This window comes from Sus scrofa, chromosome 14, assembly GCF_000003025.6.
Source record: "Sus scrofa isolate TJ Tabasco breed Duroc chromosome 14, Sscrofa11.1, whole genome shotgun sequence".
Lineage (NCBI taxonomy): Eukaryota > Metazoa > Chordata > Mammalia > Artiodactyla > Suidae > Sus > Sus scrofa.
Genome location: NC_010456.5, coordinates 102,543,229 through 102,568,598, shown reverse-complemented (window position 1 = coordinate 102,568,598; position 25,370 = coordinate 102,543,229). Strand labels below are relative to the sequence as shown.

General features: G+C 42.1%; 2 protein-coding genes across 5 annotated transcripts in view; one reads left to right on the top strand and one right to left on the bottom strand.

The window, feature by feature from the left end:
• RPP30 (ribonuclease P/MRP subunit p30) overlaps positions 1–2,797 on the bottom strand; it is a 40,245-nt gene extending 37,448 nt beyond the window's left edge. The window contains exons 1-2 of the mRNA XM_001924771.6: positions 2,465–2,797; positions 387–442 (exon numbers count right to left, since the gene is read on the bottom strand). Coding sequence (XP_001924806.1) covers positions 387–442; positions 2,465–2,546 — 138 coding nt within the window. The 5' untranslated portion in view covers positions 2,547–2,797. The remainder of the gene's footprint in view (positions 1–386; positions 443–2,464) is intronic.
• Positions 19,705–25,370, top strand: part of HTR7 (5-hydroxytryptamine receptor 7) — a 105,583-nt gene continuing 99,917 nt past the window's right edge. For 3 of the 4 annotated variants that reach the window (XR_001301123.2, XM_021072106.1, XM_005671276.3), the window contains exon 1: positions 19,705–20,350. Coding sequence is in view for 3 of the 4 variants with exons in the window: in XM_021072106.1 (XP_020927765.1) it covers positions 19,803–20,350 (548 nt within the window). In the remaining variant the exon portion in view is untranslated. 4 annotated transcript variants of the gene reach the window in all.

The following is a 25,370-nucleotide window of genomic DNA, read 5'->3' as shown; positions in this document are numbered from 1 at the left end:
GAGTTCCTGTTGTGCGTCAACTAATATCCATGAGGACGTGGGTTTGATCCTTGGCCCTGCTCAGCGAGTTAAGGATCCGGCACTGCCATGAGCTGCAGCAAAGGTGGCAGACGCAGCTTGGACCTGGCGTTGCTATGGTTGTGGTATAGGCTGGCAGCTTCAGCTCTGATCCATCCCCTAGCCTGAGAACTTCCATACGCCGTCGGTGCTGCCCTAAAAAAAAAAAAAAAAAAAGGGTAAAATAAAAAAATAAACAAAAAATAAAAAAAGACAGTGTACAAAGAGTGAACTTAACAAATATGCTCATCTGCAGCTTCTATATTACAAATATACACACAAATAATTATAAATGCTAGTTATTATTAACTTCAGAAATTGTATTTTACCTGTTTCTTTTCCTTAAATTCAACAACATGATTGATGGCAACAACTGAATAGCCCACTGAAAAGAAAAATTGAACATTCTTATTAAATACAATAACCTCTCTTCCCTGTACACATAGGCTCATCCCAATTCATATCAAGACTAGAAGATAGTTAGAAGAATGGTTATGGGACAGGCTCTGGAGTCAGACTGCCAGTTTTCAAATCTTAAGTTACTTTAAGTTTCAGCTTCTTCATCTATCATATGGTGTTAATAACAGAATTTACCCCATATAACTGTCATGAGAACTAAATGAGATAACACACATAGCATGTTTAAAAATGGTGGCTGGCACAGAGTTAGGGTTTTGTTTGACCTGGGTGATGTATTATTAGCAAGACACAGAAGACCCTTAACTTTGTGCATCTCCTTTCAACCATCATTCTCTTTCAGGCCTTTTTTCATTTTCATCCCATCAAATTATATTTTTTCACTGTTATCTTCATTCTTACTCATTTTGTTTGCTCTTTACCCCTTCTGCTTTTTCAGAGGCCCCTGTGCTAAGGAGAAATGGAATAAGGACTCCCTTACATGCCACTGTCCCCATCCCCTTTTGAGTTGCCCACCAACAAGAGATTGGGAACTCTCTGAAGTCAGAGCCTAGTTTATCAGCCTCAACACAGCACTGTTTTTGGACATATGGACTACCAAAAATACATCTAAATCATGACTTAAAACGTTGAGTTAAACACCAATGGGGAGGACAGGATATTAATATTAAAGAAATAATGCATATCGGAGTTCCTGTTGTGGCTCAGCAGTAATGAACCTGACTAGTATCCAAAAAGCTGCAGGTCTGATCCCTAGCCTCATTTAGTGGATTAAGAATCCAGTGTTGCCACGAGCTGTGGTGTAGGTTCAAGCCTCCACCAGGATTCCATGTTGCTGTGGCATAGGTGGGCAGCTGCAGCTTCAACCCCTAACCAGGGAACTTCCATACCCTAAGGGTACGGCCCTAAAAGGACTAAATAAATAAATAACATATATTAATGCCAAGATAGTGGTCTTCCCTCTCAATAGTTTTTCCAATTTCCTTCTTTCTTTCCTCCTTCAAATGAGGATCCATTACTTGATAGGCCCTGCAGATATCTCTCTCTCTCTCTCTTTTTTTTTTTTTTTGCTTTTTAGGGCCGTACCTGTGGCATATGGAAGTTCGCAGGCTAGGGGTCGAATCAGAGCTATAGCTGCCAGCCTACACCACAGCCACAGCAACACGGACTTCAAGCCGCATCTGTACACCGACGCTCACCCCAACGACGGATCCTTAACCCGCTGACAGAAGCCAGGGGTAGAACCCACATCTTCATGGATACGAGTTAGGTTGTTACCGCTGAACCACAACCGGGAACTTCGAAGAAATGTCTTTATTTTTAAACCCCTCTATCTCCACTTAGACACTTTAAGTCTAAGGAAGAAGGCAGAAGTCGCGATTAACTTCGATTAGAACGATCTTACCTCTCAGGGCTTCTGCTTTCCTTGGATTCAAATACGAGTAACATTCTAGCATTCTGGCCATGCTGGTCCCTTCCCAACCTCTTGGTGTGTCCTACGCCTCAACCTACCCTCCCTCTAAATAACATTATTCCAACACTCGCAGCCCCACGTCCCACCACCCCCGCCCATTTTCGGAGCACCCAAAGCACTCCCCATCTGTGCACCAACCAGCTTTCCGCATTTGACTGAGTCAGTACACAGTGGTGAGAGGTAGGAAGGGGCGATATTAAAAGCACAGGTGGAGACTAGCTTTGGCCAGCCTTCAGCTGTGAGGCCCTATATAAGTCCCTGGCCCTGTTAGGACCTCAGTTCCCCAATTCACAATAAAGAAGGAGCTGGACTGGGTAACAGTTCCCCAGCGCTTTTCGAGTTTCCCGGGCCCGGGATCACAGCAACCCCGCAGAAGGCATCAGCTTCCAGAGACTGCCTCCAGACCCCAGAAGACCTGAATGAGGCCCGGCCGCGTCCCTTCCGAACGTGGCCCGACGATCTGGATGGCAGCGAGGCTGGGCAGGCACCGCTGCTCGCGAAGCCGCGGCGACTCACGGTAAGCGGCGTTCTCCACGAGCCCACGCAGCGCCTTGAGGTCGGAACCCGCTCGCAGGTCCAAATCCACGAACACCGCCATGCTGAAATCACGTGAACTTGCGCGGCTGTCTGCGCAGCCGCAGGGCCCGCCCCCTCGGGGCACGCTGGGAATTGCAGTTTTCCTAAGCAGTCCTCCCGTCCCTCCCGCGGACTGACGTTCCCAGGCTCTTTGAGCGCCTTCGGATCCCAGCAGAAGTTAGTGTGTGGAAGTCAGCAGCCTCACTTCAGTTCTTCTTCCTCTGGATGGGAAAGTTTTGTTTCCCTCGAAGGGGTTCACATAGCCCACCATTCCTCCTGTGAAATAATGTAGAAAATGATTCTTTCAAAATGTACGTATACAGCATTTATTGAGGACTTACAGGGAAAGAAGGTCTGGAAACCCTTAAAAAGTAAGGGTTTTAAATCCGTTTTTCTTTCCCGCCCCTAAAGGTCATTCCATTGTTTAAATTGGACTTAATGGGGAGATGGGGAAACTGACCTGACAACTCGAAAAAGGTTTGCTCGAGAAAAAAGTCATTTTGCTCAATCAGAACAGACGGTGGCACAGCATGCTAAACTCCATTACAGCCAGTATTCTCAACCTGGAGTTGGCAGGGATAAGCGGTTAGCTTCAGCACGTGTTTAGCCAAAAATGGGTTAGACAAGGGAGGTGCACAATTGAAATGTTTTACAGTTTTCCGTCTGACAGATGTACAAGGTGGAATATATCCCACAGTTGTGATGGTTCCACATTTTCGTACACATGAACTCTTGAAGAGTGATAAATTAATTATCCGAGAACATAAAACTCTGGAACTAGAGTTTACATCACTGCTTTACAAAGTACCCGTGATTACTGGGTCAGTTCACCGAGTTCCCAACCCCCCTCCCTCCACCAGTTCTTCTAGCACCAGTAGTGATCCATTGTCCTTTACCCACAGGCAGCTCTGGCCTCAAAAGATTAATCTAACATCTGAACTGCTCTATACTAGACTGAATAAGAGTCCACAAATCAGGGGCTTGGATCTCCAGACTATGCCAAAGGGATGTGAAAGTTTGTAAACATTTTCCGTTTCTTTGCTAACTTGTCACAGACAGTACACAGAGTCTCGGGTTTGTGGGCCACATCTTGATTTGTTCTTTACATGACTTCTTTCTTGGTCTCAGAAGGGAATTTTAAGAGGGATCTGTTCCATGTGGTAGTATGTAATTCTCCTTTTGGTTAAGTTCAATAAAAAAGAAATCTTCTGCTATCTAATATTTGATGTTTTCTAAGTAAGAACAGAAGAAAATTTTACTTCTGCAAATAGAAGAAAGTCATATAAAACAAACTCTGGCTTCTCATCTGAAAATCTCGTGTTAATTTTGCAGGAAGATCTAGTGTTAATTTTATAGGCGTCTTCATCTGCAGCCACAAAACCTAAATTGTTTGGAAATATGTCCGATGTGTGGTGAAGGTGAATAAGATGACTCATTATTTGATACCAGAATTAGACTACAGAGGGCTTCTTTCTTTGAAAGTCATGACGCTGTTTCTGTGGACTGTATACCCTTTAAACTTCTTATCTTCACCCTGGGCTTAGAAGGGAGGAAGAAGGACGAAAAAGAAAATGAATGAACGACAGTCACTGAGCAGTCTACTGAGGGCCAGCCTATTTGCTAAGTAGTTGCCTGCATGTTTAATTTTCAAAACAACTGAGTTAAGTGCTGCTTTTTCCACAACCTCTGCATTTTACATTTGAATCATCTGAGGCTTAGGTCATTGTGGTAGGACCACAGGTGGATCCAGGTGGCTTGGATCTATTCTCATGTCTCTATGTACTGTCTCCTGGACAAAGCAAGCAGAGAGGAGAGTTGGAGGATGGAAAAGAGGAGGGAGTAAAGACAGGGGAAAGGAAGAGGAGAATGAAGGGCGGGGGTGGGGGGAGAATGAATGGAGGGGGAGGACAGAGGAAGTAGGGAGAGAGGGAAAGGAAAGGAAGGAGATAGAAGAGGGAAGGAGGAGTGGGAAGAGAGAAAAAAGAGAATGCCATAGGGGAGATGAGAAGGGAAGAGGAGCCAGAAGTTGACTTGGGGAGTTCCAGTCGTGGCGCAGTGGTGAATGAATCCGACTAGGAACCATGAGGTCGCGTGTTCCGTCCCTGCCCTTGCTCAGTGGGTTAAGGATCCAGCGTTGCCTTGAGCTGTGGTGTAGATTGCAGACGCGGCTCGGATCTGGCATTGCTGTGGCTCTGGCGTAGGCTGGCGGCTACAGCTCCAATTCGACGCCTAGCCTGGGAACCTCCATATGCCACGGGAGCTGCCCAATAAATAGCAAAAAGACCAAAAAAAAAAAAGTTGACTTGGATAGGTAGCTGCAACAGCAAGGATCTGGAGTTAGAAGAAGACTGAAAAATTTCTGACTGGAACATAATAGGACTATAGATTTACTCTATGTAATTCCTATCTGCTGTCCAATCCTCTCAACCAGCCCATGAGAGAGTTATTGTTTTTCATATCATATCAGGTAGGAATCCTGGACTCAAAGATGACTCTTCAGTCATTTCCTCTTCCTTAGGGAGCCGAGAAAGAGAGGGTGGGCTTGAATATCCAAAACAACCTTCAAGCCCTATTTGGTCTCCCTGAAGACTTCTTTTTCTCGGACTGGCCCCTCAGTGCCAGCGCACGCTTGGTTGGTCTTTGGCTTTATCCTCTTCTCATTTGGATCACCCTTCCTGAGTGAGCTGAGAAGCATTCCTCCTGATCTTGGAGAGACAACAGTGAGTGGTGGCTGAAGTGAGATCTTAATTCTCTGCTCATAAATTAACCCTGGGAAGCCTGGATGAAAACCAGGAATCCTAGCCACTAGATGAGCTGGAGGCTAAAAGCAGAATTACCCTGATTCTTGTCCCCCACTGAAAGCCAGAATGGTTCAAGGAGGGAAAGACTGTATTAAAAAAAAGTGTAAAGTTTATTGTTAGAAACCCAGTACAACATGCAGGAGAGCACACAGAGAAGTAGTTTGTTTATGACAGGAGCAAGACAGTAGTACACACCCTAGAGAGGAGTGTGGGTCTGGATGTCCTCCTCAACGAGGCATGCACCAGAGAGGAGATTTAAATCACTTCTATAGGAGTTCCTGTTGTGGCACAGTGGTTAACGAACCCGACCAGGAACCATGAGGTTGCAGGTTCATTCCCTGGCCTTGTTCAGTGGGTTAAGGCTCTGGCATTGCCGTGAGCTGTGGTGTGGGTTGAAGACGCAGCTCGGATCCTGTGTTGCTGTGGCTCTGGTGTAGACCGGTGGCTACAGCTCCAATTAGACCCCTAGCCTGGGAACCTCCATATGCTGCAGGAGCAGCTCAAGAAAAAAGGCAAAAAGACAAAAAAAAAAAAAAAAAAAAAAAAAAAAGTCACTTCTGTAGGACAGTTCTTGGTCTTTGTTTTCCTTTGGCCAATTATTTTATTTCTTGCACCCGATTGGACTAAGGTGCTCCCTGATCTGCATGTCTATCTTTTGACCAAGATGAATTCCGGAGCAAAGGGTTATGGGCCACTATCAGCAACCTATTATGGCCTGATTCCCCCTCCTTTTGTGACCCCTAGGAGTTTTTCTGGGCATTTGTAGCTGGCGAGGTCTCCTTTACCCCAGGAGTGATTGAAGTTGTCATCTTATCTTTTCACTTCAGTAGCTCAGCTCCTGCCATTAACTTTCTCCTTTTTGTGTCCAAGAGAAGCAAGGCCCAATTAACTCAGCCTAACAAGTCCCAGCTGTTCTCAGCCCAGGAGCCCATTTACCTCATACCTCATTCCAGGCCCCTGTCCTCTTGAGGTGGGTCAAGGCAAGAAAGCGTATTATAACATGACTTGCACGGGTGTGTCAGGAATATTTGGCAGGGTCTTCTCTTCCTGATTGAGGGGGAAGTTTGGGAGATTTGGAGAGGATATAGGACAGTTTCCTGGAGGAAGTGATGCTACTGAGTCCAAACTTGTACTCCACGCTGCATAAAAGAGACAAGTAATCGGGGGAAAGGAATAGTGGCTTTATTCAGAAAGCCAGTAGACCAAGAAGATGGTGGACTGGTGTGCTGTAGAACCAGCTTACCCAAGTTAGAGTTCAGGCAAAGGAGAAAGGGTCTTGTTGGTGGCTTCAAACTTCTTGATGTTGGAATCCTTTATTTCTACAACTGTCTACATAGGTCAGGTCATGGTATTCCTGTAAACTTCGAATAAGATAAATCTTATCTCTGTTCTGCAAATTTTTATCTCTATGTGAATGGAAAAGTGTCATACCCTTGAAGGTTAGAGCCTTTAGAATGGGCTATCCTGTATATTTCAGGTTATAGGTAACATTCTCAACTGAGCAAAAGCAATAGGATGCAAAGTTTAAAAAAAAAAAAACAGATACGACATGGAATTGGATGGATTTGTTGTTCCCTATTACAGTGATACTTGAGTTAAATTTTGATACATGAAATTGAGGAGCAACAAGATGCAGAGGTCTCCAGAACTGGCAGAAAGTAGGTGGTATTCAGTCAAAATGCATGATTTAATAAATGAACCCATGAGCTCTTGTTCACCTTCATACCCATATCCATATAATTGTAACATTGTTGGATGTATTCAGTTACTTCAACACATAGCCAGAAATTCACTTAACTGGGCATGCAGTGGACTGGCATGATACACCAGGTACCCAGATAGACCCCCTTTCTTGTTCCCAATGATGGAGCACCTACTGGATCTCCAGAGCAGATCAGAAAAAGATGCCCGTTCTCCAGGCAGACTTGCATTTGCCCCTGTTCACCACATGGCTGGTAAGTGAACCACCTGCCTAACTTTTGCCTGCTAGGACAAACTAGAGGAGTTAATTGCTAAACGTGGAACTCAAATGGGACTCCACAGGATATCCCAATCCAGGGAGCCTCTCTCAATAATTCCTCTCTCATCTTCTTCCCTCCCTTTGGAAACTCCCCTTACTGACCTAATAGTTTAACATCTTCTAGGCTATGAGTATTTGTGCTTGCAATGTTAAGTTTTGTTTTGTTTTGTTTTTTAAGTGCAATTAAGATGAAAGTGAATTTTTTAAATATCTACATTTCTATCAAAAGTTTGAAAATTAAAGGCAGGTTTGAATATTATAAAAATTAGCATTGTGAGAATGAGTATTCCAACTTCTTTAAGATGCCAAGATGCCCTGACAAAAGAATAAAACTTAAGACATTATTATGATAGAAATCAAAGACAGAACTATAATTGGTGTCTGGAAAAGATATATGATGGTAAATGTAATGGATGTAAAGAAAGGGGCTAAGATTTCATTAGGATTGTTTTTTTAAAGCATGTAAAATAATGATTGTATTAGAGTCAGTGTCCTCTGGAGAAACAGAACCAAGAGTATGCACACCCACCCACACCCATACCCCCCCCCCCACACACTCACACTTAGAGTGAGACAGAGATAGAGAGAGACAGGATTTTTAAAAAGAAGTTGTTTCAGGAGTTCCTGTCGGGGCTCAGTGATTAATGAACCCGACCAGTATCCATGAGGACATGAGTTTGATCACTGGTCTTGCTCAGTGGGTTAAGGATCCAGCGTTGCTGTGTGAGCTGTGGTATAGGTCGCAGACACAGCTTGGATCCCGAGTTGCTGTGGCTGGTGGCTACAGCTCCAACTCAACCCCTAGCCTGGGAATTTCCATATGCATAATGTGTGGCCCTACAAAGACAAAAAAAAAAGATGTTGGTTCATGTGATTTTGGAGGTTGGACAAGTCCCCAGATCTGTACCTGGCTGTTCACCCAGGAGAGTTGATGGTGTAATTCTGGTGGGATGACAAGCAGGCTCAAGATTCAGGAAGAGCTGGTAATCCAGTTTGGATCCAGTGACAGGGAAACACCTATGTGCCAGCAGGAAGGCAGAAGGGTCAGTACTTTAGTTCTATTCAGGTCTTCAGCTGATGGGATGAAGCTCACCTACATTAGGGAGGTAAATCTACATTACTCAATCTACTGATTCAAATGCTAATCTCATGCAGAAAAACCTCAATCAGCCAGAAGAATGTTTGACACTTATCTAGGCATCCCATGGCCTAGTCAAGTTGATGGAACTCTTGAACTGTTGATGCTGCCTTGAAATTGTTGCCTATTGAGTGACAAAAAACAAACAAACAAACAAACAAAAAAACTGCTCAGGCAAGTAAAACTTTTTTTTTTTTTTTAACTGAAGACTCCTTTTCAAAGAATATTTATTGAAGACAAAAGAAAGAGCAGATCCTAAATAGAACCAGCATTTGCAAATAACCATAAACTCTATTCTCAGAACATTGGAAAGTTAGCTCAGAACTTGCAGGGTAAATTGCATGAAAAAACTAGGTTATTCCTGGCATTTTCTGTTACCGCTGGTAAGCAAGTAGCTATACAAAAGTTCTTTGTATTGTTGAGAATATTGATAGGACTAAATATCTTTTGGAAATACTGCCCAAATGGGGCACATCATTAGGAAGTGGCTTGTTTTTGTGTATGGAGAAGAATTTTGAGAATTTTAAAGTGGACTTGTCAGAATTGGTAACCATGACTACAGATGGAATTCCTGCAGGGTCAGTGTTAACATTACACTCATGAAGTATAAGCACAATGTGACAAGGTTTTGTTAAGACACAGAATTTTAGGCAATTTATTGTACATCGACTGGAACCACTTTGAGCTTTAAACTTAAAAACTAGAAATAACAGCCATGGTAATTAACCATGGCCCCAGCACAGTTCATGCTCCCAAAAGCTTTAATGGATGTAGTGGGATCCTGAGAAAATTTTGAACTGCTGAAAAAAAAAAAAATGTACTTACTAATGTTGTCAAGGAAAAAATCTCCACCTCGGCTCAGACAGCAAAGACTGGACCAGATTTGGTTCTTTTGGTTATATGACCCCTTTAAATACTCTGAATCTCTCGCCACCTTTTGAAAAAGTATATACTGATTTGTTCATATATAGCATAATTGTGTCTTTGGGACACTCATCTGGTTGGGAATTATCTAGCTCATTTTGGGTGGCATAGAAACTTGTTTCCAGATATAATTATGGTCCAACCTTGTCACGAGACATGTTTCTACAATATTTTCTTAGCTTCTTTGCTTCTATTTTCTATGCTGAAAACTCCATCTTGTCCTGCTTTACTTTACCTCATCTTCCTGCTTGAAAAACAGTCACAATGCTGGTAAATGACTTAAGCTTAAGAACAAAGACCTAAAGGCATAAGTTGGTCATAGGGACAGATGAATGAGGACATAATGCATTGGTCTAGGCATGCAGGACCTGTGCAGATAGGCACACCTTTGCACAGCATGATATATCCTCTAAAGAATAAGAGGAAGAGGAGCCTCATGGCCTCAAGGGGTTTATGAGGAGTCATTAGCAGGATATGCATTAGCAAGGAGAACAGAGGTGCAAACCTAGGCATGCCTGGTTGCTGCAGATAGGCATGCCCTCTGCAGAAGCACAATGGTGATTCTCTAGAATGCTATGCATAGATAGCTGATGCCAAGCTTCCTCAATGCTAGTGATTGTTAAATGCCTAAAGGTCAGAATAAAAGCTTAATCAGCAACCGGCTATGTGACTTTTAAAATAACTTAAAAAAACCTATATCCAGCATCTATAAACCCCCTCCTCACTGATGTAATCTTCAAGAACACAATAAAAGCAGTGTGGTTTCTTGAGGCAGCGCTCTTGGTCCCTGAGACCTTGAATCCCCTGGTTCCCACCTTTACTTAAGATAAATGTCTCTGTGTCTTGTTTTATGTTCACTTTTGTCTTTAAGTTTCACAGCACCCATTCTTCAGCCCTCACCCACTGAGCTGGTCTTGGCACAACCCCATATCAAGGACCAAATTGTGGAGTTGAAAACTATGATCCAAAAAAGTTCCTCTGATTTAAACCTTTAAACTTCGCGATAATACTGCTTAATTTTCCCCTTTCAATTAATATCACTAATGTGAGTAAAAATTATAAAAGGAAGTTTCACGATGTAAACATCTACATAGTAGCCTCAATATTGTGTCTTGGGCCACAAAACCTAAAATATTTAGTATCTGGTGTAAATTACAGAAAATGTTTGCTGAACCCTTATTTAAATCAATGTTCCACATCAGTGTTCAGACCTTCTATTAACCTCCCAGTTAACCCTGGGGGTGTGGGGGAGGGGGGAACAATATTTGAAAATTTGTGTGGGTATTTTTTTTTGGCTTGTCGTAGTAATTTGTTGTTTTAAACTTATCATTGTCAGTATAATTGAGAAATGGTATGGTTGATACTAGCCTTTAGTAAGAAAATGCCAGGGATGTTAACTATGCTGGAAAATTCTATGCATATAAAAATTGTGAAAAAATATTATGCTTTTATATGTAAAACCTTTCTAGGTATTAGGCTCAGATAACAATAAACAACTTTACCCCATGTGAATATTTGGCAAGATATTCAAAAGTCATGCAAGATGAGCGACTATATATAAGAGAACTGTAAGAGTTGTCCCCCATTTCCAAAAATTATGTCATCACAGCAAAGCTACTTCCATTATTTAAGTTGACAATGCAGCACGTCTATATCGCTCTGCATTTATGTAGTCACATTCATGGTGATTCGTATGTACATATTATCAGACATACCCATATGGACAAACATACAGTTTTTTTTACTGTGTTAAGTAAATATATATATTTAGCCCTTCAAAATATTGTATGTAAGTTAGAATTACAGTATTTAGTTATCATAAATCTAAATTTAAACATTTTAAAATATGAACTAGGAGTTCCTATTGTGGCTCAGTGGGTTAAGAACCCATCATAGTGTCTGTGAAGGTTAAGGATCTGGTGTTGCTGCAAGGTATCGTGTATGTAGCAGATGTGGCTTGGATCCATTGTTGCCGTGGCTATGGCCTAGGCCTTAGCTGTAGCTTCAATTCAACCCTTAACCTGGGAACTTCCATATGGTGTAGGTGAGGGCATAAAAAGAAAAAAGTAAAAAATTAAATAAAATATAAACCATATTAAGATATAAACATATTTATAGGTATCTACTATATTTTTGATACAATGGTACCCAAGCATTCATATACTTAAATGCATATTTATTTATTCTCTCCTCTATCACTACAAAATAGTTTATTTAAAAAAACTATGGCTCGGAGTTCCTGTCGTGACGCAGTTATTGGCGAATCTCACTAGGATCCATGGGGTTGTGGTTTGATCCCTGGCCTTGCTCAGTGGGTTGGGGATCTGGCGTTGCTGTGAGCTGTGGTGTAGGTCGCAGACGCGGCTCAGATCCCGTGTTGCCGTGGCTCTGGCTCCGGCATAGGCCAGCGGTTACAGTTCCTATTAGACCCATAACCTGGGAACCTCCATGTGCCACTAGAGTGGCCCTAGAAAAGGCAAAAAGAAAAAACTAATAAAATAAATAAGATAAAATAAAAAACTATGGCTTGAATGTTTTTGTACCCCCAAATTAATATGTCAAAATCCCAACCCCTAAATGTGAGAATACTTAGATATGGGGTCTTTGAGAAATAGATCAAGAGGGTGGAGCCCTCATGATGGGATTAGTGCCCTTATAAGAAGAGACATGAGAAAGCTTGCTGCTTCTTTCCCTGATCTCTGCCATATGAGCACATAGCAAGATGACCATCTGCAAACTAGAGAGGATCCTCACCAGAGTCTGATTTACTAGCCCCCAGAACTGTGAGAAATAAATCTCTGTTGTTTAATGGAGTTCTCATTGTGGCTCAGCAGGTTACAAACCTGACTGGTGTCCATAATGATGTGGGTTTGATCCCTGACCTTGCTCAGTGGGTTAAGGATCCTATGTTGCTGTGGCTATGGTGTAGGCTGGCAGCTGCAGCTCTGATTCCACCCCTAGCCTGGAAACCTCTATGTGCCTCAAGTGTGGCCCTAAAAAGAAAAAAAATTCTGTTTTTTAAGACACTCAGTCTTTGGTCATGTGCTATAGCAGTCTGAATTGATGAAAATAGAGAGTTTTTTTTTAATTTAAATTTTAATTTTTTAACTCAATGAATTTTATTACATTTATAATTGTACACCAATCATCACAACCAAATTTAGAAAATGGAGAATTTTGAATCTCATAAATTGAGTATTGCCTTGAATATAAAATCCATTATGCAAAGAATTTATCCATGTTCAGATGTGTTTTTATTTATGCACAATAGTCTTTTGTTATAAAAATGAATAAAACTAAATATTGCTTCCAGTTGGAGGAATTAAGGTTGGATTCTGTACTTCAGACAACAGTGCAAAATAATAATAATAATACCTAAAATTGATTCTGTACTTTATTTTGGTTAAGAACAAAAAATTTCGTCAATTTTCCAGTCCGAATAAAAGGAATACTGATTTCTTTACAATTGTTGAATATTTTTATTTCTCAAGTTGTGCATTTTCAATTTAAAATGTAGTCTGTAACATAGCTTTTAACCTTAGCACTGTTGACATTTGGGGCCAGATAATCCTCTACTGTTCGAGGTGGTCCTGTGCCTCCACCTACTGATGCCAGTAGCATCCCTCCAGTTGTAACAACCTAAAATGTCTTCAAACATTGCCAGATGTCCCCTGGAGCGCAAAATCCCAGGCTGGTAACATTTAAGTGTTCATGCCAGGTAACTGTAGAGGCATTGTATGATGTTTTTGAGGGGGGCAGTTAGTAAGCCAGAGCCAAAATGAAAGGAATATTTTTCCTGACTATATGGAAGATGTGGTTTGGTTTTCTTCATGTAGTAGGGACCCTCAGGGAAGTAGGCAAACCGATTGCCTACTCCATGCACCTAGAGAGAGAGGTGGAGCCTTAGACTCTTGGTGTGCAGCCTCAGCCACGGTTCCTATGCTCCTGAAGGACACAGGAGCTGCAGTGTTGCTTCGTGGGATTATATGAACTTGGACAACAGGGAGAAACAGAACAGCCTTCCGAATGTTCTGCTTTGGGTGCGAGACTCCCGGTCCATCATGAAACTTGGGGCCAGGGCAGGGGAAGAGAGAGCCACAATAATGACAAAAAAGTTGGATTTCCCATCAGATAAATAGGGTAGGGACTCAAAGTCATATTTAATTTTTGAAAAATCAGAAAGTTCATACCTACCTTACATGGTACACACAATTCTTTATGATCAGCCCCAACAAGTCTACCCTTAGCATTTCCAATGCATTGTATGTGACACAGTTATGACAGGGATTCCACATATTTAGGGAACCCTGTTGGCATTGCACTCCCCTATTGATGAAACTTCTGCTTGAGTTGGAATGTTAGCTGTATGAATTCTTTGGTGTCCCCAGGAAGAGCCAGTGGTCCTTTCTTCTGGGCTTCCATGTCTTTATTTCATGCCTATATTACAAGGCTTTTCAAATTGCACTGTGTCCAGTCTGTCTTTCACCAGGTGATGAACATCTGCAGAATAATGTTCTGCAGATAATGTGGAGAATTTGCCTATGTATTCATCCTTAGCACTTTGCACAGTGCCTATTAATATGTAGCTGGTACACGTTTATTGGATGACTGAAAGAATGGATTTGGGGTAGTTTTGCCTGGAAATGGGGAGATGAACAGGATGGCAATTTTCATTTCATATGTTATTTGGAAGACTATAGAAGGATTCATGCAATTCTATAGGAGATTAGAAAATGTAGTACAAGACGCATCCTATCAATTCTTCAATGAAAGACCTTCTTCTTTAAATACCACACGCCCCTCCAGTTTCTGCCAAATACCCTGCTATTCTTTGTATAAAAGGCTCTAAAAATTGCCCTCCCGGTGGCCATTTTCTTTCTCCTCACGATCTCTTGAACCCTCTCTAGTCATATTATTCTTACCACTCCACTGCAATAGTTCTTTCCTTATTTGGCATTTGACTCAGTTCATCTATTTCTTCTCCTTAAAACATCTTCTTCCCTTGACTTTGAGCTTCTAGTCTCTCTTTGTTCTCCTAACTCAATGGCCTCTCCTTGTCCATCTTCATTGGTCTCTCTTCCTCTCCTTGACATTAGGATATTGGAGCATCTCAGGGTGAATTCCCCTCTTCTCTATTTGCTCTTTTTGAGAGATTGTCTCCTGAACTTGTATCTGACTATCTGATATCTCCACTTGAATATCCAATAGGATCTCCAACTTAACGTGTTCTTTTTTTAAATTTTTTGTAGTCCCGAGGCACATGGAATTCACAGGCCAGGCATCAGATCCAAGACACATTTGCAACCTATGCTGCAGCTGTGGCAATGGTGGATCCTTTAACCCACCGAGGATCTAACCTGAGTTCTGGTGCTGCAGAGATGCCACCGATACCATTGTGCCACAGCGGAAACTCCATAACATGTTCTTTAAAAAAAAAAACAAACTCCTAAAACAATACCTGGTATATATTAAACTCTCCATAAATGCTGACCCAGTCAATGAATGAATGCTGATATTATATTTTCTTTAGGTTGAAGAACTTAAATTTTTCTTTTAATTAGTCCTTCAAGTTTGGGCCGTGGAAGCTGACGTTGTCCAATTTGTCCCTTGTAAAAAGCTTTCAATGAAGTTCTCTCTTTGTGGAATTTGTATTGAGAAACAGATTCACCACTAGAGGGTGTGCAGGTACCACTTATATTTCCAGATAATCCTGGTAGGAAACAAATTGAGTAATTAAATAAAGTGTTCCTGGATCTCACCGCTTTTTGATTTTCTGCTCATCCTTTTTTGTCATTTTGAGGAGAAAATGTTAAAGGTTACATTTATTTTGTAAAGAGAATGAAAGTCTTCTAAATGAAAGGAACCAAAGGGGGGGGGAGTACATTTTTGTAGTCAGCATTAAGGCAAAATGCAAATGAAAGTATCATAACTAAAGGACACATATATCTGAACTAAAACAAAACTCACAACTCCTTTTTTTTTTTTTTTTAGGGCCTCACCTTTGACATATGGGAGTTCCCAAGGGCTTGGGGTCGAATCGGACTTACAGCTGCTGGCCTATGCCACAGCCACAGCAACCTGGGATCCAAGCCAAGTCTTCGACCTGCACCATGCTGGATCCCCCAACCACTGGACGAGGCCAGGGATTGAACCCACATCCTCATGGATCTTAGGTTCTTTTCTGCCTTGCCACAATGGGAACTCCACAACTCACTTTTAAGCTGAGGAATTATTTTAAATTTTAAACTATTCTTGGTTATGGGCATTTTTCTACACTCAATTTATTTGACAAACATTTATTGAACACCGAGTTGGTGGCAGGAATAAGAAAATATCCTTGCCTTTGGGGAGTTCACACTCTGAAGGAAAAGATAATCATGTAAACTCAAAGCATAATGCAACAGTAAGTGCTGTGATAAAGATAGAAAAAAAAGTGCTTTAAAAGCCTTCAGAATCTAGAAAGGATTGAGGCTAGACATGGTGAGGGAGACTGCCCCAAAGAAGTGCTTTGATCCCGATGGGGCCTCCCACTGTCTGTATGGACAGTTGCTAGGATGCGTGTTCGGTCTCCATGCTTCTGCTCTACAGCCCGAATGGTCCACAGGGTAAGATTTGGATATTCTATATACTAACCTTAGCACTATACCTGTCTAAGCATTGTTTTCCTGATCTCTTCTCATCCAATTCTGGGCTTGACACCCAGGCAATTAGTTTAATTGAGTAAACCAATGGGGTGTACACATAACAGCTGAAAAACTTTGCAGAAGTGCAAGAGTAGCCCTGTAAGAAGTCAGAAGCATTGGGCAATAGAAATTACTGGAACCCCAGTCAGCATGATGTTAGTATGGTTAACTGACCAGTGTGTTGCCTGTGAGTGCTATGGCATAGAAAGTTTTATTTTATTTTATTTCTTAAAGTAAATCTAGACCGTCAGAGTGTGCCAGTGTTTGGGAAAATCAACTCTTCTAAGCCTCTGTCCGATGGATGGATATTTGTGGGTCTGCAGAGATATGATTAGGCATATGCATTTAGATGAGCTAGATGAGTACCTACAGGGCAGAAGAGCTTATAAAAAGATGCTAATTCCTATTGTAGGATGTGGCGGCTCTTCTGTACTCCCCCAGAGCAGTTTTGAGAACTCAAGATTGCCAGTTGGAAACCTCAGATAGCTCTCGTTTCAGGTGCCCTCAATGACAATTTTAGGAGAATGCTATTATAGGAAATGAGAGGGTAGACAAGCTTTGGTACTTTTTAAAGAAGCAGAGCTATATTTTAAATGAAAGAAATAAAAGGGGAGTTCCCCCTATGGTGCAGTGGATTAATGATCTGGCTTGTTTCTGTGGAGGCATGGGTTCGATCCCTGGTATGGCACAGTCGTTAAGGATCCGGCATTTCTGCAGCTGTGGCTCTGATTTGATCCCTGGCCCAAGACCTTCCATATGCTGAGGTGTGGCCAGGAAAAAAAAAAGAAAGAAAGGAAGAAAGAAAAGGTGTAAAAACTAAAGACATGATTGATTTGGATGCCAACCCTTCTCATTATCTCCAGTATAACAGCCAGAGCAGGTTGGCAGGGGGAGGGTGAAGGCAGCAACACTTTGATATAAATTTTAAAACCCCGGGAAACCAAGGGCAAAACACGAAATTCAGGGGACTGTCTTAGGTATTTTATGAATATTTTGTAAAGCTGTATCTTCAGCTTGTCTTGTGAGGAAATTATGGAAAAGCATAAATGAGATTTTGGCATTTTTATGAAGAGATGATTATTTCTTAGTCAAAGTTAGGGGGAAACTGAAAGAATTCCAAATTGTTCCGTCTGGATTCTGGAATGATACAATAATAGATGAAATTTAAACTCAGCATAAGAAAGGTAAGGCCGCAGAAGCTGAGATTTTCAGTAACTGTGTTTATGCATTGTGACAGCTTATAAATTAAAAACCTAGCAATTCTTAGGAAATATACCCAGCCATCACCAGGGACAATATAATAGAGGTGACTTCTCTATAAAAAGGGGAGTTTGGACCTGACACTATATTGAAAATAGAAGAGGAAGTAAATTTGAAAGTAGTATTTTTCTGATTATTTGCTACGTTTATAATTAAAAAACAAAAGCAAAAACATCAGAATCGCTATGAAATTTAAGTGGGCTGGGTAAGGGCTGGCCGGAGTGTAGGTGGTAAATTATATGGACTGTAGATTCAAATAAAAAATATTGCTTTTCAAATTCTTTGTATAATTAACTAATGTGGAATATTATTTAAAAGAGCCAAGATAGAAGAAAGTAAGCTGACGCAGATTAGTTTATTCAAGGGGGAAAAATATGAGAAAAGTCAAGATGAGTTAAATTAAAAAGTTAAAACAAGAAAAGTCCAAAGTAACTTATGAAATTTCTTACCTTAACGAATTTTTAGGAGGCCTTGAGACAATTCTAAACCTTAAAACCAAAACCCTGAGACATTTCAGTGTAGCCTGGAGGATTTTGGACAAGTCATTAAACTCGTTTGAGCCTCTATTTCCCTCTTTATATTGAAGGGTGAACAAATGGTTTATTTGATGTCTTCCAGCCTCAAACTAGTTTTCTTTTGTCTGAAATGATGTTTAATACTAACTAAGGCTGAAGAATTTCCTCACTCATCCTCTCAACTATTAACAAGTATTGCTATTGGGTCTATGTGTTAAATTTCTCCTCCTCGGAGTCATTATATTGATCTGCTTACCCCTGGCAGAGGAGAGCCCCTAACATGTTCATAGCAGTGAAAGCTGTGGACATTGGCCCATGATTTAGACATTTATTTTTTCTACTAAAAAAAAATTTTTTTTTTGAATATGTAGAGGGAAAACTAAGGACATAGTGCCAGATAAACCTAGGGTTAAAACCTAACTATCAGTTCCCAGGTGATTGTAATAACAACGCTTTTCTTAACTAGAAAAATAGGGCTAATACCCATCTTGAAGAATGAGTGTTAACTGAGCGAGCACTTGCATCAATACATTTTAAGGTTTCTGTTCCTTTTTCTTCTTATTTATGATCCACTAGGGCCTAACTAGAAAAGAAAACCGATTTGATTATTTTTAGAGTCTTTAAAGAAATCACTGCTGGCTTCCAATAAAAATCTTTCAACAAAACGAAGTGAAAGAAGTCTCACAAATAATAAACATCAGCCACTCTGATAGGGTTTGAATACTAAGGGGATTTTAGGCAATAGGCATTAAATCAACATACACCTCCGGGATACTTCTGCAGAACATTATAACCGGTCATTTCTTCTCTTTTGTACAAGATTTCCAGAATGCCACGGGAAAATTAACTCTCATTTCAGTGTATTAGGTTTTGAAGACTGAATATAAAAGCAGCCAAGATCTTTCTCAGATCTGAGAGGCCTGTATCTAGATGCCTGGAGGGTCTGTCCGAAAGGTTTAAGCCCTCCAGAGGTCCCTTTTCCTGGAGCTCCCAGCTTCTCCCAGATGTGGGGATCTCTCTCCCTTTTTCACTTCTTCTGAGAGCCCACCCTCACCCCATTCAGCTGCTTCTCTTTTTACATCTTCGATTTCTCCCATCAGTGGTCAAAATAGGAAACGGAAGTATCTGCTGCTTGGTGTAGTGTTAGAAAGGTTTTTTTAAAATTAAGATTAAAAATGCACATTATATATAGACACATATATATATTCCTCCTGGGGTTCTTTATTTTGCAATGAGTCCCAACGTCCGTTCCCTAGTCTTTCCCTACCAAACTGTTATTCACTTGGGGGGGAGGGGGTTCGGGTCTGTAGGAGGGGGTCTGAGTCTCCTGCGGAAAGAAAGAACCCGGGGTGAAGCGGCTTGGGATCCCAGGAGGCGCGTGGAGTGCCTCCTTCCGCCCAGTGGGGGCACGCGGGAGAGGCGGCGGCCCCTGCCCAGCCCGGGAAGCCCGTCCGGGAGCCCGGCGGGCGCGGGCAGCGGCCGGAGGCGGCGGCGGCGGGGACGCGGCGCGGCTGCCGCAGGGGAGCGGCGGCGGCGGCGGTCGGCGCGAGGGGCGGGGCGCACTCCGCAACTTCTGCTGCTGCCTCTGGGGCGCTCTTGGCCGAGCCGCGCGGCTGCTGCGGACTGCGAGTTGCGGGCTGCGGGCTGCGGGCTGCGGTGCGGCCAGCCGAGCTCGGCCCGCGCGTCCTGGGCGTCCGTCGAGAGCCGCAGGCGCCTCCCGCAGGGAGTCCCCGGGCGACCGCGCTCCCGCCTCGTCCGCTGCGGCTGGGGCACCGGGACGTGCGGGGCCGCGAGGCCGGGCCGGGGCGCCCCCCAGTGGCCGGCGCGGGCCCCATGGCTGGGCCGAGTGGAGCGGAACCGGCGAGGTGAAGCCCCCGGGCCGGCAGCCGGAGCGCTTGGCGGGGGCGCCGGCTCCATGGGCAGCTGCGCACAGCGGCATGATGATGGACGTTAACAGCAGCGGCCGCCCGGACCTCTACGGGCATCTCCGTTCTATCCTCTTGCCGGAGGTGGGGCGCGGGCTTCCCGACTTGAGCTCCGACGGCGCCGGCCCTGTCGCGGGCTCCTGGGCGCCGCACCTGCTGCACGGGGTCCCTGAGGTGACGGCCAGCCCCGTGCCCACCTGGGACGCGCCCCGGGACAATGCCTCGGGCTGCGGGGAGCAGATCAACTACGGCAGAGCCGAGAAAGTTGTGATCGGCTCCATCCTGACGCTCATCACGCTGCTGACGATCGCCGGCAACTGCCTGGTGGTGATTTCGGTCTGCTTCGTCAAGAAGCTCCGTCAGCCCTCCAACTACCTGATCGTGTCCCTGGCGCTGGCCGACCTCTCGGTGGCCGTGGCGGTCATGCCCTTCGTCAGCGTCACTGACCTTATTGGGGGCAAGTGGATCTTTGGCCACTTCTTCTGCAACGTCTTTATCGCCATGGACGTCATGTGCTGCACGGCCTCGATCATGACCCTGTGCGTGATCAGTATCGACAGGTAAGAGCCGGGCCGCCCCGTCCCGGGGTCCGGCTGGGGATGTGCCGGCAGTTTAGCATCGCGCACTCGCCTTTCCTAGTCGGATAAACTAGACTTCACGGCTGTATGTAGGACTGCGCTTAGTACATTAACCCCCACACATCAACCCTACACCAACCAAACAACTTCAGTTACAGCATAGCCTATATACACTTTTAAAAGAAGAGCTTGAAATGTTCTGGTTTACTGTAGTGAGAATTTTAAGACCAAAGTTAAGAGTATTTTAAACATTAGCAGTTCCACCAGGGGGTCCCTTGGCTTGGTTTTCAGAAGGAAGGGATTTGATTCTCTCTGCACTTGACAAGCCCTTGCTGTGAGCCTGAAAGAATCAATTCTTACTTTAAGCAGTCAGTGGGAGAAAAGCCACCTTGCTTCCCTGATTGTAAGAGCTACTCCCCAGGCCAATAAAAAGACCTAGAATGGCCCCCAAATCTGGGGTCTACATGTCTGAACGTTGCGCCTTTGTGATTACTGATTTTGAATTACATTCTTTTGGAAGTCTGGTTTTAGTGTCTGGCAATGCTGTCTGTATCCTACAGGCTTACTGGAGCCCTACTTTCTGTCTGAATGGTTGGTCTAGCATTTCATCATATCTCTCGGGGATCTTCTCTTGAGAACTCCCCCACTGGAGTAATTGAAACAGAGGCTGACCATCTGTCAGGGATTCTGTGGAAAAAAATTCCTGTCTTGGGTGTCAGATTGGAATAAGGAATCTACAGGGTTTCTTCGGACTCTAGGATTACAAGATGCTGCAATGGGTCTAATCTTTGGTCCTAGAAGCATCGTGTAATTGACAATGTGAAGTATAGTCCTGATGTTATGTGGCAACAAAACAACTCTGCTTCTCTTGAAGCTGAAGTATTGAGTCTTAATATTCACAGTCGGAATTCTGGTAGTGTTTTAACACCAGCACCAGACTGGTATCCTGTTGTGTTTAATGATACGGAGAAACAGTTGTTTATTTTCTTTATTTTCTTAGGGGACCTACAGAACCTTTGAATGTGTAGGCCTCATAGCATAGGAGAAGTAATTGATGCTTCCACACTTAAAATGACAGTGTCTCAAAGGATGGTCTAGCACAAAACTGAGATTTCCCTCTTTTTCCTCCTTGTAAACACTGCTATTTTGTGTGTGTATGTGTATTTTTTTTAAAAAATATTTAACATGTTATGCTCTTTTACTGCTTGGCTAGAATTTATAGTAGCTGAAGGAGGGGGATATTTTCAGGAAAAAATACATTGTATTCACATTAAAGGTCTAGATTATTTCAACAGTTGATCTTGTCATTTTGTGTATTATGTTAGGAGCTTCTGACAGCAAACAAGGAATTGACTTTTAAGAGTAAAGCATGAAGTGCATATATGAGAATATTAGCTCCAAACTTGACAGCTGAAGTTCTGAATTACTGTAGTTAAGAATGACCAAAAATATGCATTTACAGTCTGGCTGTGGAAACAGGAACCAGGAGAGTGCACTCAAAATACGTAGTTAAGTATATACTTGAATTATAAGCGTAAAAATCCAACTGTTCATCCAACCAAAACGGTGCTTCTTGCATGAATGGTGTCCTTTTAAATGGAAGTTAGTGTAATAAAACAAAGAACAATTTATGCTGCAAGGAATGCATTTATATTTTTTTTCACTTCACAATTGATAAATAATAAATAGAAAGCACAAGGTGCTTATTTGTGCCAGTTTGTCTCCTAAGACAACCAGGGTTGGCTGGGACCATCCTGAGATTCCTGTACACGAGCTAAAGGCTTTCTTTACTCATTATGCACGTGCAACTTATCATTCACAGGAGCATCTCAAATACAGAAAAGAGGTTATTCCTTCTTGGCAAGAGCTTCTAATTTCATCATCAACTATATTCTTATGATTGTCACACACTTGTTAATATAAAGATAGAGATTCTATCTCTTAGGTTTTGTTGTTGTTGTTTTTTTTTAATGGGAACTGCCCCATTGGTGAATTTTGATTAACAGTTATTTTAGAAGATGAACATGTCATTTCTTTAGATAAAATGAAGGATTTCTAGCATTGGAAGACACAGCTTGATTTTCTTCCAAGAACACACAGAGCTAAAAATGAGAAAAAGGAAAATGTATTTTATATCAATTGATTGATAAGGTGCATGATTTCTGGAAAAAAAAAAAAAACTGCTTTTTCTTCAGCTCCAATGTAGAATATGGCCAATGTTATAAAAATAAGCTAAGAAAATGTGAAAAAACTGTCATCTTCATTCATTCATTTATCGTCTCTCTTGAGTATCTAATATGCATTATGCTCTGCTTTGTGCCATAGGCAAAGAGGAATAATAATACTCCAGCTTTTGAGCTCATGCCATATTGGAAGAATTTGGTTATCTGCTGGGCATGTAACCTGTCCAAAATGGAACCTTTGCTTTTTCTTAACCTCTTCTCACCATGCTGGGATGCTTTCCCAGACTTTTCCAATGTAACTTCATACCTTTCCTCTTCAAGGGCTTCCACACTATCTCCACCCTTTATAGATAATGTCTCAGGATCATTGAAAAGTAGCAGCCATTGGATGGAAATCTCTTTTGTCTTTTCACCACCAAATAACCCCCCCACCATGGGTTCCCTTTTTATTTCCTTCCAGTTAAGAACCAAGAAGGCATCATGTCCCAGCAAAGACCAAACCACCTGTCCTTCACATCCTTTCCCCACTCACCTTCTGGAGGACTTGGTTTCTCCCTTGGTCTCACGTCTCTTCCTTGTCTTCCGTGTTTCCTCTCAACAGGGTCAAGTTCAAACTTCCATTTTTAAGAATTCCTTCTTTAAAAAAAAAAAAAAATTCCTTCTTTGGCCTCGTTCCTCTGCCCAGGGACTGCTCCACTTCACAGTTAAGCTGCTCAAAGAACTGTGACCACAACCTGTTATGTTTCCTTACTCCTCAGAGAGATGAGTTTGGCCCTCACCAGGTCTGCTGTGATAATTTACCTGGCCTTCTTGGTTTCACTTTTGTTCACTCCTGTGGAGAGGCTAGAATGATCTATTTTTTAAAAAATTGTTTTCAGTGAAATAACATTTATCAGTGAATGCACAGATATTAAACAAACATTTTGATATGTTTTGATAAGTGTATATACCCAGGTAACCAACATTCCAAATAAGATATAAAATATTTTCATGATCCCGGAAGGTTCCCTGGTACCCCTTTTAGAATGATCTTTTAAAAATAGAAATAAAATAATCTCATATACTGTTTAAAATATGCAAAACAGTTCTATTTCTTGCTTAGGTGAATTGATACAAGGAGTAAAAGTATAAAATAGTGCAGAGACATGCAGAGCACCAAATTCATGAGAGTAGTTATCTCTTGTGAGGAAGGTAGAGGTGTAATCAGTGAGTAACACATGACATATACATTAATGGTATTGGTCATGCTTTGTTTCTTAATCTTGGTTCTTGAGAAGACTTATCCGTTTGCATAAATTTCTGTGTATCTGAAATATCTATCTATCTATCTATATTTTTTAGGGTTGCACCCACCACATATGGACGTTTCCCAGGCTAGGGATCTAATCGGAGCTGCAGCTGCCAGGCTACGCCACAGTCACAGCAACACAGCACCTGAGCTGCATCTGCGACCTACGCCACAGCTCCTGGTAATGCCGGATCCTTAACCCACTGAGCAAGGCCGGGGATTGAACCCACATCATGAATACTGCTCGGGTTCGTTACCCCTGAGGCATGACAGGAACTCCTGAAATAGATCTTTAAAACTTTTTGGGGGGAACTATGTGCAGAAAAGTGAACAATCCTAAATGCAGAGCTTGATGCATTCCCACAAGCTGAACCTATGGATGTGATCTTCAGAAATTGAACATTACCAGTCTCCCAGAGGTCCCTTCTTGCTCCTTCCCAGTTTCTTTTACTCCCGAAGATCGACATTGTACTGTTAGCATCATAAATTCGTTTTTCTTGGTCAGAGCCTCATAAAATGGAATAATATGTGCTCTTAAATCTGGCTCCTTTTGTTCTGTATAACGTCTGTGTAACTCATCCATAGTTTTTAGCCTGTCAATATTTATTTATTTATTTTTGGCTGAGTAGTATTCTGTTTAGTTTGGTTATCAAGTCACCTTATTTGGGCACTGGAATCGTTTCCAAGTTTCTGTATATCACTAGCAGTGCTTCTGTAAATATTTATTTATGTATAAGTCATTTTGTGTACATATTTTCATTTTTGGGGGTAAATATAATACTGGATAGTAGGGTACTATATTGCATTTTCATTCTTTATACCTCCCCATCTTTTGTGATACTGTCATGCATTGTAATCTACATATTTTAAAAACCTATTTGATATTTTTATTGTTATTGTAAACAATCAGTATTCATTCTTATGTACCCACATGTTTACTTTTTCCATTGATCTTTATTTTTTCCTACATTACCATGCTCTCATCTGAGATTATTTTCTTGTGTCTAGTAGACTTTCATTAGCATTTTTTAAAGTGAGACAGTTCTCTCAGTGTTTACTTACCTGAAATGTCTTAATTTTACTGTCATTTTGAATCATACGTTTCTCTAAGTATGGAATTCTATGTTTGAGGTTTTTTTCAGCACCATAAAACTTTATTCCATTGTCTTCAGGCTTACATCATTTCTGTTGAAAAATCTGTCATTATCCAACATTATTATTACTTCTTCGAAGATAATCTATCTTTTTTCCTCAGGTTGCTTTCTGAATTTTTCTCTTTGTCGTTTTTTTTTTTTTTTTTTTTTTTTTTTTTTGTCTTTTTTGTCTTTTTGCTATTTCTTTGGGCCACTCCCTCGGCATATGGAGGTTCCCAGGCTAGGGGTCGAATCGGAGCTGTAGCTGCCAGCCTACACCAGAGCCACAGCAATGCCAGATCCCAGCCGCGTCTGCGACCTACACCACAGCTCACGGCAACACCGGATCGTTAACCCACTGAGGAAGGGCAGGGACCGAACCCGCAACCTCATGGTTC